The sequence below is a fragment of the Rhagoletis pomonella genome, unplaced genomic scaffold (genome assembly GCF_013731165.1).
Source record: "Rhagoletis pomonella isolate Grant_MI unplaced genomic scaffold, Rhpom_1.0 Rhpom_scaffold_00003, whole genome shotgun sequence".
NCBI lineage: Eukaryota > Metazoa > Arthropoda > Insecta > Diptera > Tephritidae > Rhagoletis > Rhagoletis pomonella.
Genome location: NW_023458557.1, coordinates 81184385 through 81200081, shown reverse-complemented (window position 1 = coordinate 81200081; position 15697 = coordinate 81184385). Strand labels below are relative to the sequence as shown.

General features: G+C 34.9%; 3 protein-coding genes across 4 annotated transcripts in view; 1 reads left to right on the top strand and 2 right to left on the bottom strand.

The window, feature by feature from the left end:
• The first annotated feature begins 830 nt into the window (after window positions 1–830).
• On the top strand, window positions 831–2537 carry LOC118735648 (gamma-interferon-inducible lysosomal thiol reductase). Of its 2 annotated transcripts, XR_004992621.1 has the most exons (4): window positions 831–1196; window positions 1269–1613; window positions 1900–2409; window positions 2464–2537. XR_004992621.1 is itself a non-coding variant. In XM_036465530.1 (3 exons), exons 1-3 carry the CDS (start codon window positions 1095–1097, stop codon window positions 2146–2148), a joined length of 696 nt encoding a protein of 231 aa, XP_036321423.1. In that variant the 5' UTR covers window positions 831–1094; the 3' UTR covers window positions 2149–2537. The 2 variants fall into 2 exon arrangements, 1 of the variants encoding a protein (XP_036321423.1); XM_036465530.1 differs by having other exon boundaries at window positions 1900–2537.
• Window positions 2538–2796: 259 nt separating this feature from the next.
• Window positions 2797–5475, bottom strand: LOC118735647 (NHL repeat-containing protein 2). Its single transcript, XM_036465529.1, has 3 exons — window positions 5099–5475; window positions 3835–5042; window positions 2797–3772 (listed from the first exon to the last, which is right to left on the bottom strand). Exons 1-3 carry the CDS (start codon window positions 5280–5282, stop codon window positions 2975–2977), a joined length of 2190 nt encoding a protein of 729 aa, XP_036321422.1. The 5' UTR covers window positions 5283–5475; the 3' UTR covers window positions 2797–2974.
• Window positions 5476–7172: 1697 nt separating this feature from the next.
• LOC118736664 (sarcoplasmic calcium-binding protein, alpha-B and -A chains) overlaps window positions 7173–15697 on the bottom strand; it is a 19710-nt gene continuing 11185 nt past the window's right edge. The window contains exons 2-5 of the mRNA XM_036466705.1: window positions 9283–9449; window positions 9130–9210; window positions 8084–8236; window positions 7173–7996 (exon numbers count right to left, since the gene is read on the bottom strand). Coding sequence (XP_036322598.1) covers window positions 7880–7996; window positions 8084–8236; window positions 9130–9210; window positions 9283–9449 — 518 coding nt within the window. The 3' untranslated portion in view covers window positions 7173–7879. The remainder of the gene's footprint in view (window positions 7997–8083; window positions 8237–9129; window positions 9211–9282; window positions 9450–15697) is intronic.

Genomic DNA, 15697 nt, shown 5'->3' with positions numbered 1-15697 from the left:
TGGCAACTCTAGAACATTCTGAAGTTTATCGCTCATTCTCTTTCTCTCGCTGTTCGCAGTGTTCATCCAACTTGACGTTTCTCTTTGTAGAACATTCTACGTCATTCTTCGAACATTCTGCCTATTTCTCGTTGTTCGCTTTGTGTTGCCGCAGTATTCGCCACAATATTTTAAATTAAGTGGCAGCCTCACTCCTTGTCAATGATCCCTCACAGCTGATCGAAAAAATCCCTTTAATTTGCATGTGCCAACAAAATAGTGATGTGCTGAGTCGGTACGTTGAAGTATTGATCGACACTCGGTACCGATTTAAAAAGTATCCAATACTTTCGATACTCGGTACCGAAACGTTTAGGCTTCCAATTAGAACGCATGTATACCAAAAATAAAAGCGGTTTAGAGGAGCCTAGCTTATCAAAAGAAAGTGCGGAGAAAATCTTCCTTATTTGAAACATTTGTTTCTAGATGAATCGGACGATGTCATCTTTGTAGGCCGGAAAAACTTCCTTCATCCCTCAAAGCATTTTTCTTACGACATTTTACTGTTGCGACAATATTAAGAAGGCGATGAGAGTGTTTTGATAGTGGTTTCCACATTGCTTAGTACAAATTGTTCAACTTTTAGGAAAGCATCGTCTTACACGTACTAATTGTAAAGCATATTCATAGTCGAAATAAAGTCGATGCAACTTTTTTGACAGATATTCTGCTGAAAATTATGTCAAAAAGCTGCAATTATGTACAGAATCGGTATTGGGTAACGAAAAGGAAGTATTGGGTACCGAAATCTTCCTGAAGTATTGGGTACCGAGTATTGGGTACCGGCAATTCAGCACATCACTACAACAAAAGACAAATTTTCATTTGTTTTTAATGTTTTACACAAATATAAATAAGTGTATGGAATAAGCCACGCGTTCAATAGCCAATAACATTGCAAATAAAGCAACAAATATCCTAGTCAATTTATACAATATAGTAGTTTAGCAAGGTTATCATTTGCAAAGATGTTTATCTAAAAAAAATCGAACGAATTGATTAAGTATTACAAAATTACATTGAATAGTTGCTAAGTAAACGCGTTTACTCGAGCAATGGTTTCGGCAATACACAAACGCCTGGGGGCTTTATTTATCGTGTTAATATTTTTGTACCTCTACATGCGCTTTTTTACGAATTATGTTGACTTTACCTATGTAAGTATTATCATTAAACTAAAGTAAACAGAAGACGCATAGCCGGTATACCACTCTCACTTTTTAAATTAGTTCCACCAAACCCATGAACGCACAGCCGGAACGCCCTTATTAGTGACGGTGTATTACGAGGCACTATGTGGTGATTCTAAGCATTTTATAATCAGGCAATTGTTACCAGCTTTTAAGCAAGCTGAGCCACTTATGGAAATTCAAATGATACCTTATGGCAAGGCAAAAACTTTCACGGAACCAGATGGCACATATCGTTTTGAATGTCAACATGGAAGTGTCGAATGCGAAGGAAATATGTATCATGCATGTGCTATTGAAGCGATTGAAAGTACAAAGGATCGACTTAATGTTATTGCTTGTATGATACGTGATAATAGAGCGCCCAAGGAAGCTATGCATAAGGTATGAATTATTAGTACGAGAGTTTGGGGTACCTAAAGTACCGAGGTTTCAAATAACATATGTACATCCACACAACACAACAGAATTACACTTTAATATGAACATCTGTAGTTTTGTTTGCTTTCATGGCCAAAAAAGCCATTCACATACTAAACAACTCAATTTATACAAGTGTGCATATACATATTAATGAAGATGTACATTACAAGATCTGTAAATAATTATAAACTTATGTACATTAGCACGTGCAGTAATAAAACTTTTAATTTTTATTTTTTAATTACAGTGCTCCCGTCAATATGGCATTGAAAATACTGATCTCATACAGAAATGTTTCAATAGCAGCCATGGCGGAGAATTGCTAAAACTCTACGGTGAAGCTACGGAGGCACTTCGGCCGCCAGTTAAATTCATACCTACTATAACACTAGATGGATCCCAATTTCGACAGGCAACTATTCTAAAAGATCTACTAGGTGAAGTTTGCAGAACTCTTGGGGAGACAGAGCAAACGAAAAAGTATTGCATTTCATAAAATAGCGCGGTGGAAAACTTCCTAAAGAATAAACGTGCATATTTTATTACCACATAAAGGCCAGAAATATGTGTAAGCCACCTTGTCACGATTACTAAGACATTATTGCATTTCAACAAATTTCTCAATATCTACTTTCCAATATTGAGGTGTATTAGTGCAAGAAATCCTCAGCCTGCACAAAACAAACCATTTTAAAAATTTTAGTCATAGATGTACATACATACGTAACCCAATTGCATACTCATTAAAGTGACAAATGTAAATACATACATGCGGAATTATTATAAAAATTCATATATATATATTTTTCAGATATACAAGTGCCGTGTAAAGCATTTTATTTGAGAGAAATTGAATAAAGTAAAGCATTTAGTTACGTTTGTGAATCTACAACTTTATATAGCAATGCTGGTCATACATATTTGCCACTACAAAGAATTCGCAAAGTTGATAATACTAATATTTATAATGCATAGCTTATCTGAAGTACATATGTATGTGCTGAGAACTCCAGCACCCAACTTGGAGAGGAACTGATATTGAGCACAAGAAAATTGGTCTTGTGTGATTTCTTAGAAATCGATTATTTATACAAACATATGTATGTATGTATGCATATCATAGAAAAAATTGACTACATATATCTACTTTCTTTAAGTACAACTTTATTAACAACTACTAAGGCGTCTCAATTACTAATAATTGCTTTCTCAGCAAGTATTTTTAACATTTTTATGCACTTATTAAAGAATAAAAGGACACCAAGCGTTTCCATACAAATTTATACAAGCACATGTACATTAACGATTGCGATTAAACTTCATTAACTAACAGTTATATCACTTTGTGTGATATAAATATTTATGTTTTCATCAAGTACACCAGCTTTGTCGGTTGGCTTTGAAGTGAGATGTGCACCATCGGCGGCACTATCCCTTAATATAAGCGAAAAACGCTTCATAAGACAACTTTTGGCGTCACATAAGCTCAAAGCAATATCCAACTTCACCTCTTCCTCTGTCGGCAGAAATGAAGCTATACGCTCGAGCTGCAGCTGCATTGTGCCATTGTGGATTTGTCCTGAAGTGGCAGAAGCTCGTAAAGCTGGTGCTGCGCTTTTCAGTGTCCAACGTTGTGGCGCTCCATCAGTTAATGTTAGCTCGTTGCTAAGGTTTATATTCACGCGCAATTTCAACTGTACGCAGGCACGTAATGGCACACGTTTGAGCAGCTGTAAGCTCCCACTAATCAACGAATCTGTTTCCGTAGCTGCTTGAGCAGCAGTTACAGCGCTAAAATTCAGCAAGAAGGTTTTCGCTATCAGCGTTTTCATGTCGACCAATTGTATACTGTGATTATTGGTGTCGGCCACATATAAAAGTTGGCCGCTGGCATCAAAACATAGACCGGCCGGCTCATTTAATTGTAATGTAGCGTCGCTTTCATCTTTGATCAATAGAGTTTCTACTGAGCTTGCGGTAGTATCAATCACTTTGATTTTATGATTATAGGTGTCGGCTACGTAGATTTTATCAGTTACGCTATTGTAAGCGACTGCCAATGGATGCTGCAACTTTGCATTATACTGCTTTCCATCTACATCACCGAAGGCGAATAAATTCTGCAAAGAAAAAACATTTTATCGTTACTATTTAAACTTTTGTAACATTTTTTCACATTTACCAAAGGATTACGATCGCCACCCACAACCGGCATCACTTTGCCGTCCACCATTGAGACCTTGCGTATGCTGGAGCTCTCGCTATCCGCAATGAAGAGGAAATTCTTCGCCAATGCCAAGCCAGAGGGTTGCGCAAACGCCGCGTTTTGTGGATAAGAGTTATTACGATTCTCCTCCATGCCATTGCCGCATATAGCAAGACAAGTACGCGGATCCAACTGTCTATATTTCCACCAAATTATGCCCTCTGGAAAATAGCCCCATATTTGATGTGTGCCAGCCATGGCCACTAAAACGATTGCCTTCTCAGGCACAATACGCTCATCAACATGAAAGGACATATCCATGTCACGCATCCTAAACGCCGCAATGTCCCAAGGCGATGAGATGGCTTGTAACGGACCCAACTTACCGCCAACACGATCAATACCCTGCTGGCCCGTACCTGCTAGAGTTTCAACGCGACGTGTGCTCAATGTAACCTGTCGCAACGCATGATTCTCTGTATCGGCCACGATTAATACATCATCGTCAAGGAAATCCAGTCCTTGAGGTGAGTTAAAACGTGCCGTCTCAAAATCTCCATCCACAAAACCAGCACTGCAGCCACCAATTCGTTGGTGTACCACACCTTCGCTATCGAAAATCAAAATACGATGATTACCCGCATCGGCCACAGCAAAGCGTCCATTTTCACTACGAGCAATTTTAGCCGGAAAACGCAAGTTTGAGGCAGGCAAAGAATCTGTGGCCAGTTTCAGTGGCAGTTCAGCATTATCAATTTCACCTTTTGCTTTATAATGACGTAATGCCTGCTCGGTGAAGCATTGTAGAAAAACGCCGTGACCTTCACCCATCAGCAGTAGCATTGGCGCACCTGATGGATTCAGTACCAGCAGCGATGGCCAACAGCGTATGCCTATGGCACGCCACAATGTCATGCGTGCATCATTCACGATTGGATGCGTAATGCCATAACGTTGTACTGCGGAGAGTATATTTGCGCCATCCTTTTCATTTTCGAATTTTGGACTGTGTACACCAACTACAACGAGCCCACTTTCGGGTGGGAAGAGCTCTTCAAGTGCATGCAGATCCGGTAAAATGTGCATGCAGTTTATACAGCAATACGTGAAGAAATCTAGTACCACCAGCTTGCCCCGCAGCGACTTCAAAGGTAACGGGCGTGTAACATTGAACCAATCGAGATCTGTAAACAAAATTTGGTAGAATTCTAAAACCAATAAAGAATCAAGTATTTCAAACCATCTTGAAACTCGATTTTCATTTTCTTCACAGGCGCGAGTGCGTCATCTGCATCCCAACGACAGAGGAAGTCAGAAATAACTTTTGCTTTCTCTGTGCCATCTTTGGCACGACGGAAACGCCCCTGTAGCTCTTCAGTAGTATAAGCCAATATGTCCATGGGGTCCAATGGCTCCGAATCCATTATTGAGCCTTGCAACTGCTTATTAAATACACCAAGAATATTTATGCAGTTGCGCCAAAACCTTTTCACTGGCGATGCAATTTTGCTTGTTGTATAAATGGAAAAATATAATAGATAAACAAATATGTAAGGAATGCAGCAAATCTGGACGATGATGAAAGACAGCCGTTGAATATTGCCACATTAACTAAATGTAGAAAATCATAATTTGATCTGAGTGGCAACGAGTAAAACGATCTAGAACGGCAGCACTGTTACTCGTGGGCAAGAAGTGTTGTGTCGACAACACTGAAGCGCAAAACGACGTCGGAACTCAGTTCGGAAATAGTTAAGCGGAAACAATTGGACGGAAATTGCAGAAATCGTAAGCTAAATGAATAATCAAAGTGGGTAGTGTGCTATTGTGTGTTTTAATATCGCGCTAATGTAAAAAGTTATTAATAATAACAAATGCATCATAAAATAGGGTTTAAGAGCTTCTGGCAAGAAAATTGTGTGTGATTGAACTTCTTAAGGAATTCAACCTACCGCCGTGCCTTGGCTTCACTAGCAAAAGCTGATAATACCTAAATTGAGCATTAAATTACGAGGTTTTGAATCAGAAAGGCTTCCAAAGTGGAATTAAAAGATGAATTTATGTATGTACATGTGAAAAAAATATATTGCTAATTGTGCGAAAAAACTGTGCTTCGGTGGCTGCAAGAAGCAATTAAGTTGCTGTGTATAATTTATTTTTTCTTTTGTTAAGATGGCGGCGTCCGCACGACAGTCGCCTCTATCGCGCTTGAAGCGATAACAAAGATGGCAGACTTGCTCGTTCCCACGAGAGTCGGGTCTACGTAACCGGAACGACCCAGATTTATATCTGGCCAAGGACTGTCACTCCAGCAACACTCCCCAAATAGTCTTTGGGGAGTTTGTATGCTGTTACAACAACAACAACATGGCAGACTTGCTCAAACGGTGAGCAGTTTATTACTCTACTTTATTACTTTAGCATAAGATAAATGGAGGTGCAGATATAAAAAGTGTCTTTGTTCACACTTATCTGGTTAAAAATTATTATTTTGTAGTGTATTTTATTGTTGTAAACTAAAGACAAATTTTAACCACATAACCAGATAACCAGATAACCTGTTCACCACGCAACCACAGTGTTTTTTAAGAAGTTGCGACAATGTTGCGACAATGTTGCGAATTAAATAAGAGAAGTGATAAATAGTGAAGTAAATCGAGCTGTCTATAGAAATGGAATCGAAATATGTGTTAAACTCCGGAATCAAGAATGTATTCCTGATTGTGCTACTACAACGATTTAAAATCTGTACATCTGTGGCTGCAAAAAGCAATGAAGCAGGTGAGTGAATTTATTTATTGTTCGTGATTATTCTGTTGTGTTTATTATAACTTTGTATAACGTGGCCGCTGTAGGCGAATGACTAGAGATTCATACTACCACCTCCTAATGTATTTCTGCCATGAAAAGGCTTTTCATAAAACCATTTGCCGTTTGGAGACGGCGAAAATGGTGCATATGTAGATAAGGTACTGCCCGATAGAAAATTACGCTCACAGAAGTGCTCAATCGCCTTCAGCCTGTTTGCAATAGACTCGAAATAAATTTTTGTTTATCCGCTACTCCAATCGGCGACAACAATAACAACGTTAATCAAATAATCTGTTTCAAAAAGCTAACTGCACTGCTTATAAGATATTTGAAGTGCGCCGAAAACTATTTTCTGAGAGCTAAAGACATGATTATTGCATTTAAGTAGAATTGTAAGTGTATCTTACAGTAGCACACTATCATTTTTTTTTTTTGTTTAAATTCTATTATGTCAATACATAGCTCCTTTCGAGTAGAGCTAAAGAAATTTTTCAAACACAAAATTGCCTTGATCCGAAGATATTTATATTTTTTATTGTATAAAATAAAGGAACATCATAATTTGTTGAAGTGTGTACTTAAAATTGATAGTTTCTTTTACACTTGCATGTGAAGTGTGTGCCGTTATTGATACAAACATTTAATAAATTTTATGTAAAATACATAATAATGTGTGCTAATAATGTTTAAATATATATGTATGTATATTATATACATATGTGAATATATGTATGTATGTTATACAAATTTTTTTATTTATATATTTTGTGATAAAATATTCTTTCTTCTTCATAAATGTATATTCTGTATAGAAAGTCCTTAAATATTTCATTTCATTATTATTTTTAAGATTAAGAGAGAGAGACATATGTATCAAGGTAATTCATACCATTTATGGGAGAGCAAAAAAAAAAAACAAAAAATGTTAATTTTAATGCTTTCCATTTAACAATTATCTATGTATACATATATTGTAGTATTTTGTTTTAACGATTCTACATACTTTTCGGTGTGCGTGGGTACATAACGTAAATTCACTTTTTGCCATAGTTAATTTAAAATACATATTTAGATACAATGTAAAAGTGATTATGAATGACACTTAAATGACAATAGTTGAACAACAGCGAAGACAATCAAAAAAATATATATTTATTTAGTTATTTATTTTAAAAAATTTTTTTTTTAAATTTTTGTTCTTGTTTTCAGTTTATAAAGGCCCGAACAAGTTGACAGCGGGATGGTTGTCGGCAGTGTTGCCCAAGAATTGAGCATACAGTTCCTTGTAACGATCCAATGACAGGCCACCGCGTTTCCTGTCTTCGTCCTAATTTATTTAAATAACAAAAAAATTTTAATTTTTATCGAAGAATTAGTCAAACAAAAAAATTAATGAGAGTTTCTCTAAACTTACATTTAATAGAGCCTCGAAGGCTTTATCGATTGGTGAAACATCATCGATAGCTATTCTGGTAATGCAGTTGTAACGGTATTCCTCAACTCCCACAATACCGTCGCTATTGATGTCAAGGATTTTGAAATTGGCTTCAATAAATGCCCTCATTGCCTATAAAGGAAAGTGAAATCAATAAAGTAAATTTTCAAACTCAGTTATAAATCGAGTCATTAGTCGATTAAGCCAGATACTTCCTCGTATCTCAAGAAAGTTTGCGTATAGCGCTATTTCGTTTAATTACAAAAACTCAATAAATTAGATAGTCCAGTGATTACAAAGAAAAAAAATTATGTACGAAATAAAAACTAATTTAAACTTTTCGTAAAAATTTTAAATGTAAAAATCTGAAATGCACTTATGTGTGTACATTAGGGTGGCCCACAAATGCATGTAGAAAAAGTAAAGTTCGAAATTTTAATGTTCCACGCCGTAGGATTGTTCTATACTGAAAAAATATACCCACATTTTTTATTTCGAAATCAAAAAATATTTAAAGGTCGCTCAAAGCGCTCTAAGTTTTTCATGTATTTTATATGGGAAAGAAACCATTTTGCGTAGAAATGGTACAAAGTTTTTGAAAATCAATATTTTTCGATCGGAGAACTCTGTTTCTGTTCAGTTTTCCAGTAATAATAGGCAATTGTTTATTTCACCATTTTTTAATACTAACGCTTATTTTATGGGTACCCATTGCATTTCATTTTTTTTGGGCTTTTATGGGGCCAATAAAAAATAGTTAATATTATACCATTTCTACGAATAAATAAACATGAAAAACTATGAGCGCTTTGAGCGACCTCCAAATATTTTTGTGATTTCAATATGAAAAAAACAGGGGAAAATTTTTTTCCATCAAACCTAGGTGGTGAGACTTAACTTTTTTTTTTTTGTTGATCACCCTAATGTATATATATAAATATATTTATGTACTTCACAGCTGACTCTCTCTATGACACAATTTTCAACTGGGTTTTTATTGTACCTCAAAAATTTTAAATACACACCTGGGGGAATTCTTCGTATTTCTTGCCTACGCAAGTTTTTCGGACGGCTTCCTTGAATTCAGCATTGGAAATTTTACCATCCTAATTAAACAAATAAATAAATATGTAGCACAATTTTAAATTTATTCTTTAGCAATCATGTCGCATACGCACTTTATCATCATCAGCAATTTCTGAGATTTCATCCCATAAGTTCTTCATAAGTTTTTGATATTCTGCAATGCGTGCAGCACTGCAGTCGCCTTTGCCTTCCACAACGCATGCCCGTACAGCCATGCACTGGAAGTCATTTTGATCCAGATAGCCATTGTTGTCGATATCTAAAAATGCAAATGTAGAAAAATATATGTATTTTTTTAGTATAAAATATGAAATGTGTAATGGAATCTACATATAAATATATGCCAAGGAAATTGCAAGGCGAATTCATATAAGGTGGTGTTGCTAGAACAGCTGATTAAATGCGCCTCGGTATAATTATATCAAAACTCCTTATGAGTGAGTGTGAAGTAAGAGTTTTGGCATTTTCTTTCCCTCTTCCTCCTTGAGCGAAGAATAGCTGAAATTTGATATTTGATATTTGGGTACCGAAAGCGAAAACAAAATACATTTAAGAGATTGTTTTTGTACTACCGCTACCACCTTACATGAATACGCCTTGGGAAATTTTATAGTACATGAACATGACACCCAGAGTGTCCAGATATGGTGATCGCCATTGGCGATTTTTTCCCTACAAATAAATTTTTTCCAAATATAAAAATATACAAAACTTAGTTTTCCACGATAATTTTACAGAAGAGGCTAATAAACTGCGTGATAAACTTGACTTAAGAAGCATATTAAAAGACTGTAAAAAATGTTTAATCACCATAATCGAGGTAGGTACTTTTGAAATGATTACCTAGTTAATTAAATACTTTTGAAAAGCTTTGATTTTGTCACCAGTAAAGTGTGTGAATCACAAGGGGGCGAGTTTCAGGGACCACACAATTCACTATTTGAATTTGAAGGAAAGAAAAGCAGCGGAAACTGAATATTTAAATCTTTTAACTTTCCCACCGAATAACTTTTCTCAGAACCATTCCATCCGACTCTGAAGAACTTTGGATAATTGCTTATGGAGTGAAAACCGCAACAGGCAATAAAATGTTTTGAAGAAATTGTGGAAATAGCTGATTTCGCCTTATATTTAGATTTTTATTTAATTTTTAGCGCCGAGCTCTTAAAAGCGGTTTGTGCGATTAATCACATATTGTTGAAACATATGCAATATACATTGCAAAATATGTTGAAACAAATATTTTTAAAAGGTATGCGTATTTTTAAAGAAAATTGATTGTACATCACTATTATATAAGCGATTTGCGTTATTTATTATTACCCTCTGAAGGTATTATATTTTTTTGGTTTTAAAAAACTATATTATAACAAGATCTCGTTTTTAAAATAAAAGATTTGTTAAATCGATTTCATGAATTTTATTTAAAACAAATAGTTGGCGATTTTTGGCGCTTTTTTTTCATAAATTGCGCTTTTTTTAAACAATCTGAACACTACTGAGTCTAAAGTGTTTTTTCAAGGTAACTTTAAAAAAAATGTTTTTTTTTTTGCCGAATCTTTTACATTTCTAGTCATATTCAACAATGGTTATCGAACTTGAGGCCGCTTTTAATGAAAAATTATTGTGGAAAAGCAACAATAATTTTGAAAAAATGTTAGAAGTGATAGCTATTTCGGAAATCACCACATTTTCTCATCAAACTTCTCTCAGTGGGATTCGATCCAACGACCCCAGTTGAATCAACCAGGCCATAAAATAACAAAAACACATTTCTAGTCATACATTGATTGCAAGAATGCAATAAGACGAATGTTATTAAATATATATAAAAAAATATCAAAAAAAAAATTCGAAAAATGTTAATAGCTATAACATCGAAAATAATTCGAATTTTGAATAGCAGTACTATTCTGCGTTGGTATCAAAAATTTTGCTACCGGTGAACAAAGTTCCTGTTAATCTATTTTGGAACGAATTTCCGTCATCCCTTGTCAAGTTTGGTTTGCAGACAAACCGGTTTTGGCATTGTGCCATCTTCAGTTCGTTCTGTTTCCTTTTAATTCTTAAACCGTTTTCACATTCTGCGCACTCTTGTAACCGGTAAATTTTGTTACCATCTCATAACCAGGTAACAAAATAAAAAATTGCTGAATTAAGTTAAAACGATACCAAGGCACCTGAATGTCGGCTATAAGTGGTGACAATTTTGGGCAACTAAATTTTCCAGTTACAAAATGTGCGGTAACAAGCTGAATGGCAAGTCTGTAATTGTCAAATTTATATTTTTTGTCTATGTGAATCGGAAAAACTGAAGCTAAAACTAAACAAATTTTTGCAATATTTGCTTAAAACCCAGTAATTTAAAGCTTTTCAAATGTGTCTTTTCGGCAAAGCTCACAAAATTAAAATTATTTTCCCAAACCCTTAAACACAGTCAATAGAAAACTTGTTGATTGTCTGTCTGCCAGCTGTGGTACAGTTACTAAATGCCGATCTAGGAATCCCAAAAACACTTACATACAAACAAGTCAAGTACATATCTAGGTATGCATGTACATATGTGTCTACACATATGTTTGTCAAAATGTTTGTAATATGTCTATGTATTTAATTTGAATATGTGGAATGTAAGAGCTTTCGCCCGCCAAAAAGGTATTTGTAGAACGAACCGCACAAAAAGCTGTGCAACTGCACGCCCAGAAATTTATATGCTCTATTACTTTTAATTAAATTAAATTTAAATACATGCAACAGCATAAGTTGTATTTATCAATTTCCCGGTGCATAAAAAATCTTAGTCGAGCGAATTGTTTTAGCATACGCAGCCATCATCTACTTAGTATTTATTTTATATGTACATACATATGTATACATATGTATGTACGCATGTAGGTTTTGATGAAATGTTTGCACAAGCCACATGTGTATGTATTATATGGAAAATTTAGAAAAGAGGTGATATACATACATATATGAGGATGCATCATTCTCCACGCAAAAAATAATAATTTATACTGTTTTTCCATAGGAAATATAAAATTTAATATATTTTAAGACTTCCGCCAAAATATTTCGGAAACATATTAAGATTTACGTGAGCTGGACCTATTTGAAAATACCTCTAAAAATCGAGTTGTTATGTGTAGATAAATAAAATTAGATTTTAAAAATATTTTCTTTTTTTTATCGCCTCAAATGATAGAGAGAGAGTTTAAGGCTAAAAGGTCTGCATACAAATACTTAAACATTTGCTCAACGGAATAAAACTAATGAGATTTTTGTAGGCATTTGAAAATCGGTTCAGCTCACGTAAATCTCAATAATTTTTCAAAATACCGCAAATTTTTGTACATATCTACATTAAAAAAAAAAATATATATATATATATATATATATTTTTTTTTTGTAAGTTTTTGATAGACCTGGTTTATTATCATCCACTCTAAACAAGACTATGGACTTTCATTTAATTTTTTTCCTATAGATGTGGGACTCTAAAAGCTATTTTACTATTCAGCGGCAGTGGAATGGCTTTCTTTTTATTTTTTCAAAATATTTCTTTACACGCTAGTTGCCATGCTCAGACTCTATGCAATAATGTCGTAAATTCTTTTACCTCTTAGCTAAGCTAAGCAAATAATTGACTTGTTGCGAATTTATGTATGTTTTGTTAAAACATTGTTTTTTTTTTGCTATTTTTATTCTGATTTTATTTTGTTTTTGACTTTTAGTTGGTTTTTTTTATTTTCGGGTGTTTTTTTTTTTTTTTTTTGCTCAAATCGCACGCATCACAGCAACTTCGCTACAAGTAATTTGTGCAAAATTCAATGGTGAACAGAATTCGAATACCTAAATTTTGTTGAAAAGTTATTCATGTACTGCTTATGTACTACTTATTTACTACTTCCTCTTGCTACGAGTATAAGTAAATTTAAATATACAATTTCGTTGCTATTTTAGCCAAAAGTTGCTTACATTAGCGAAACACATTAATTTCAAATCAATATTTATATCACCACATAAATTTTCGACAATTTGCTTCAATGCAATTGTACGCCCCGACATGCATATATACATGCATATGTAGTATATATGTACGTACTTATGTAATTTTGTAAATATACAGGTGTGAGTAAAAGTATTTAAACTTTGGAACATAATTACACGTTAATTAGGAAAAAGAGATGTACTACAGATGCCTAGTGAATGTGCAGGTGGAAGGCACGCACATGCCGTGTGCCGCATGTTAGTTAAATCACTGCCATAATACATAAACAATTAAGATAACCTTGTAAAGCATCAGTTTCGAACACAACACAAATGACAGGCAGGCACTGTTACCGAGAGAATTTCAAAGCAATTGCATAGAGAGTAGTCGCTTTGTGCTGAATTTCGCGCCATCACCGCTGTTGTATGTACCAATACCGTGTTGACATAGTCGTGAAGCTGCTGGCCCTTTTTATCAGAACTACTATTCAGTTGAAGAAGATGCTTACGGAGATAGCAAAGTTCTAAGAATACCTAGTAGAGATGGGCACGGGACTAAATATTCAATCCCGAGCCTGCCCATCCCGAAATTCAATTTTTAAGTCCCGAACCGGCTCATCCCGACATTTTTCAGAATTGTGCCGCGGGTCCTGTGGGTCCCGAAATTTATAATTAAGATTAATTCACATGTCTCAAATTAATTTTAAATAAGAAAAAAAAAATATTGAAAGATCTGGCATCTTTGGCTATTTTTTTGCTTTTCTGTTCGTTTTCGTCTCAATAAAACATAAAAAAGTGCTAATTTCATAAAACGTTTTTAAGGAAACTTATGAATTTTCAGAGGTTGCAAGTTTTATCCGGGAGTGTCGGGAAAGGATTTTGGTCCCGTCCCGCCCGCAAAATGTTTAAAGACCTTCCCGATACAGTCCATCCCGGTCATTTTGAAATCAGTCCCGTGGGTCACGCGGATCCCGCGGGTCCCGATATCCCGTGCCCGTCTCTAGTACCTAGCGCAATTTTCCGTCTCCACTCGGCTTAAATTTACGAATTGGCTTCATATGTAATTTGATAGGAATAACTACAAGCCATTTAGTGAGTCCTTCCAAAACATAAGTTCTCTCCACTGCCGATAAAGCTATGATTTCACTTTGCGAGTTTTAATGAAACCCACTACTATTAGTTCCGCATTGATGTGCATAGCTCACATTGCTTTAGATGGTCGGCTAATTCCAGGTGCTCAAGTCCCTCTTATTGTTGCTTAGCCATTGTTTGGCGGCATTCTGTTGCACTTTTCCTAGGCGCTAGCAGTGTTTGATTGATTACACCGGTTTACAGCAAAAATTCTCCATCGATGCCACTATCCAATTCCTATGTAGAATTGCTCGCTTAAAATCGAGGTAATTTTGTATTTTTTTTTTTTTTTGTATAAAAGCCTGTTCCTTTACAAAAAAAAAAAATTACCTACCAATGTGTACATGGCGTATGAGTAACATTCTTTCCTGCTCATTTTTCACCCAAAAAATCTTTGCGTATTTTCACTCTCCTTTTTTTTATCCATCGATTTTCTTCAGTGGTAGCTTATTATTTTTTAAAGGCACAAGCTTTCATACAAAATAAAAAAAAATTACTAAAACCTTTGTTATTTTTCGCCTGTTAAAATTTTGATTTATTTTTATTTTTTTTAATTCGTTCATTTGGATTGATTAAATAAATTCCCAGAATTTTCTTTTGTCATCTCGTATTAGGTTGTTCAATTCGTAAGCTATAGGTGATTAAGTGGAAGCACCCTTTTTAAGCTGAATAACAACGGTAAATTAAAAATATCTCAAAAACGTTCCCATAGAAAAAAAATAAATAAACTCGATTTCCGGAATCACCGAGCAATAGTGGCATCCATTGAACAATTGAATGTGCGAACAGAGGAAAAAGCTGGTCATAGATTAAGGCACCTGCTGTAGATGCATTTAGAATGCCCCGATCAACTTAGCGCCGCCACCTGGCCTTCGGAATATTTTTTATATTACTTTTCTTTTCATAGTACCGAACTTCTGTTCAAATTACTCTGCGGAAGTATGTACTGGATCGCAGAGCTGTGTAAGTGTGAAATCATTTTCAATTTTAAATCAACAATTTTTTTTTATCCAGTTTTCATTACTTATTCTTCGCTTAGGATTGAGGTTTAAAATTTTTGAATTTTCCATTCTCTCAAAGCAGTCATGAATTAACACATCAACATATTCATAGCAAGATTGAAAAAACCAATGCCCAATCAAAAAAAAGGTTTAACACTGAATGAGTATTGAAAAGGCTGCAATCTTTTATGTGTGTGCATTCTTTAACTCAGTACCAATCATTAGTTCAAAGACACCCTGGTAAATAACTTTTTGTAACATTGGATAAAACAATTTCATTTAGTTAAGTTTCGGAGTCGGTAATGCAACCCTGCTCCTACTAGTTTAAGTAAATTATCGTAATGCAACCCTGTAAATAGAATGAATAAAGAGAAAAGGAGGAAGA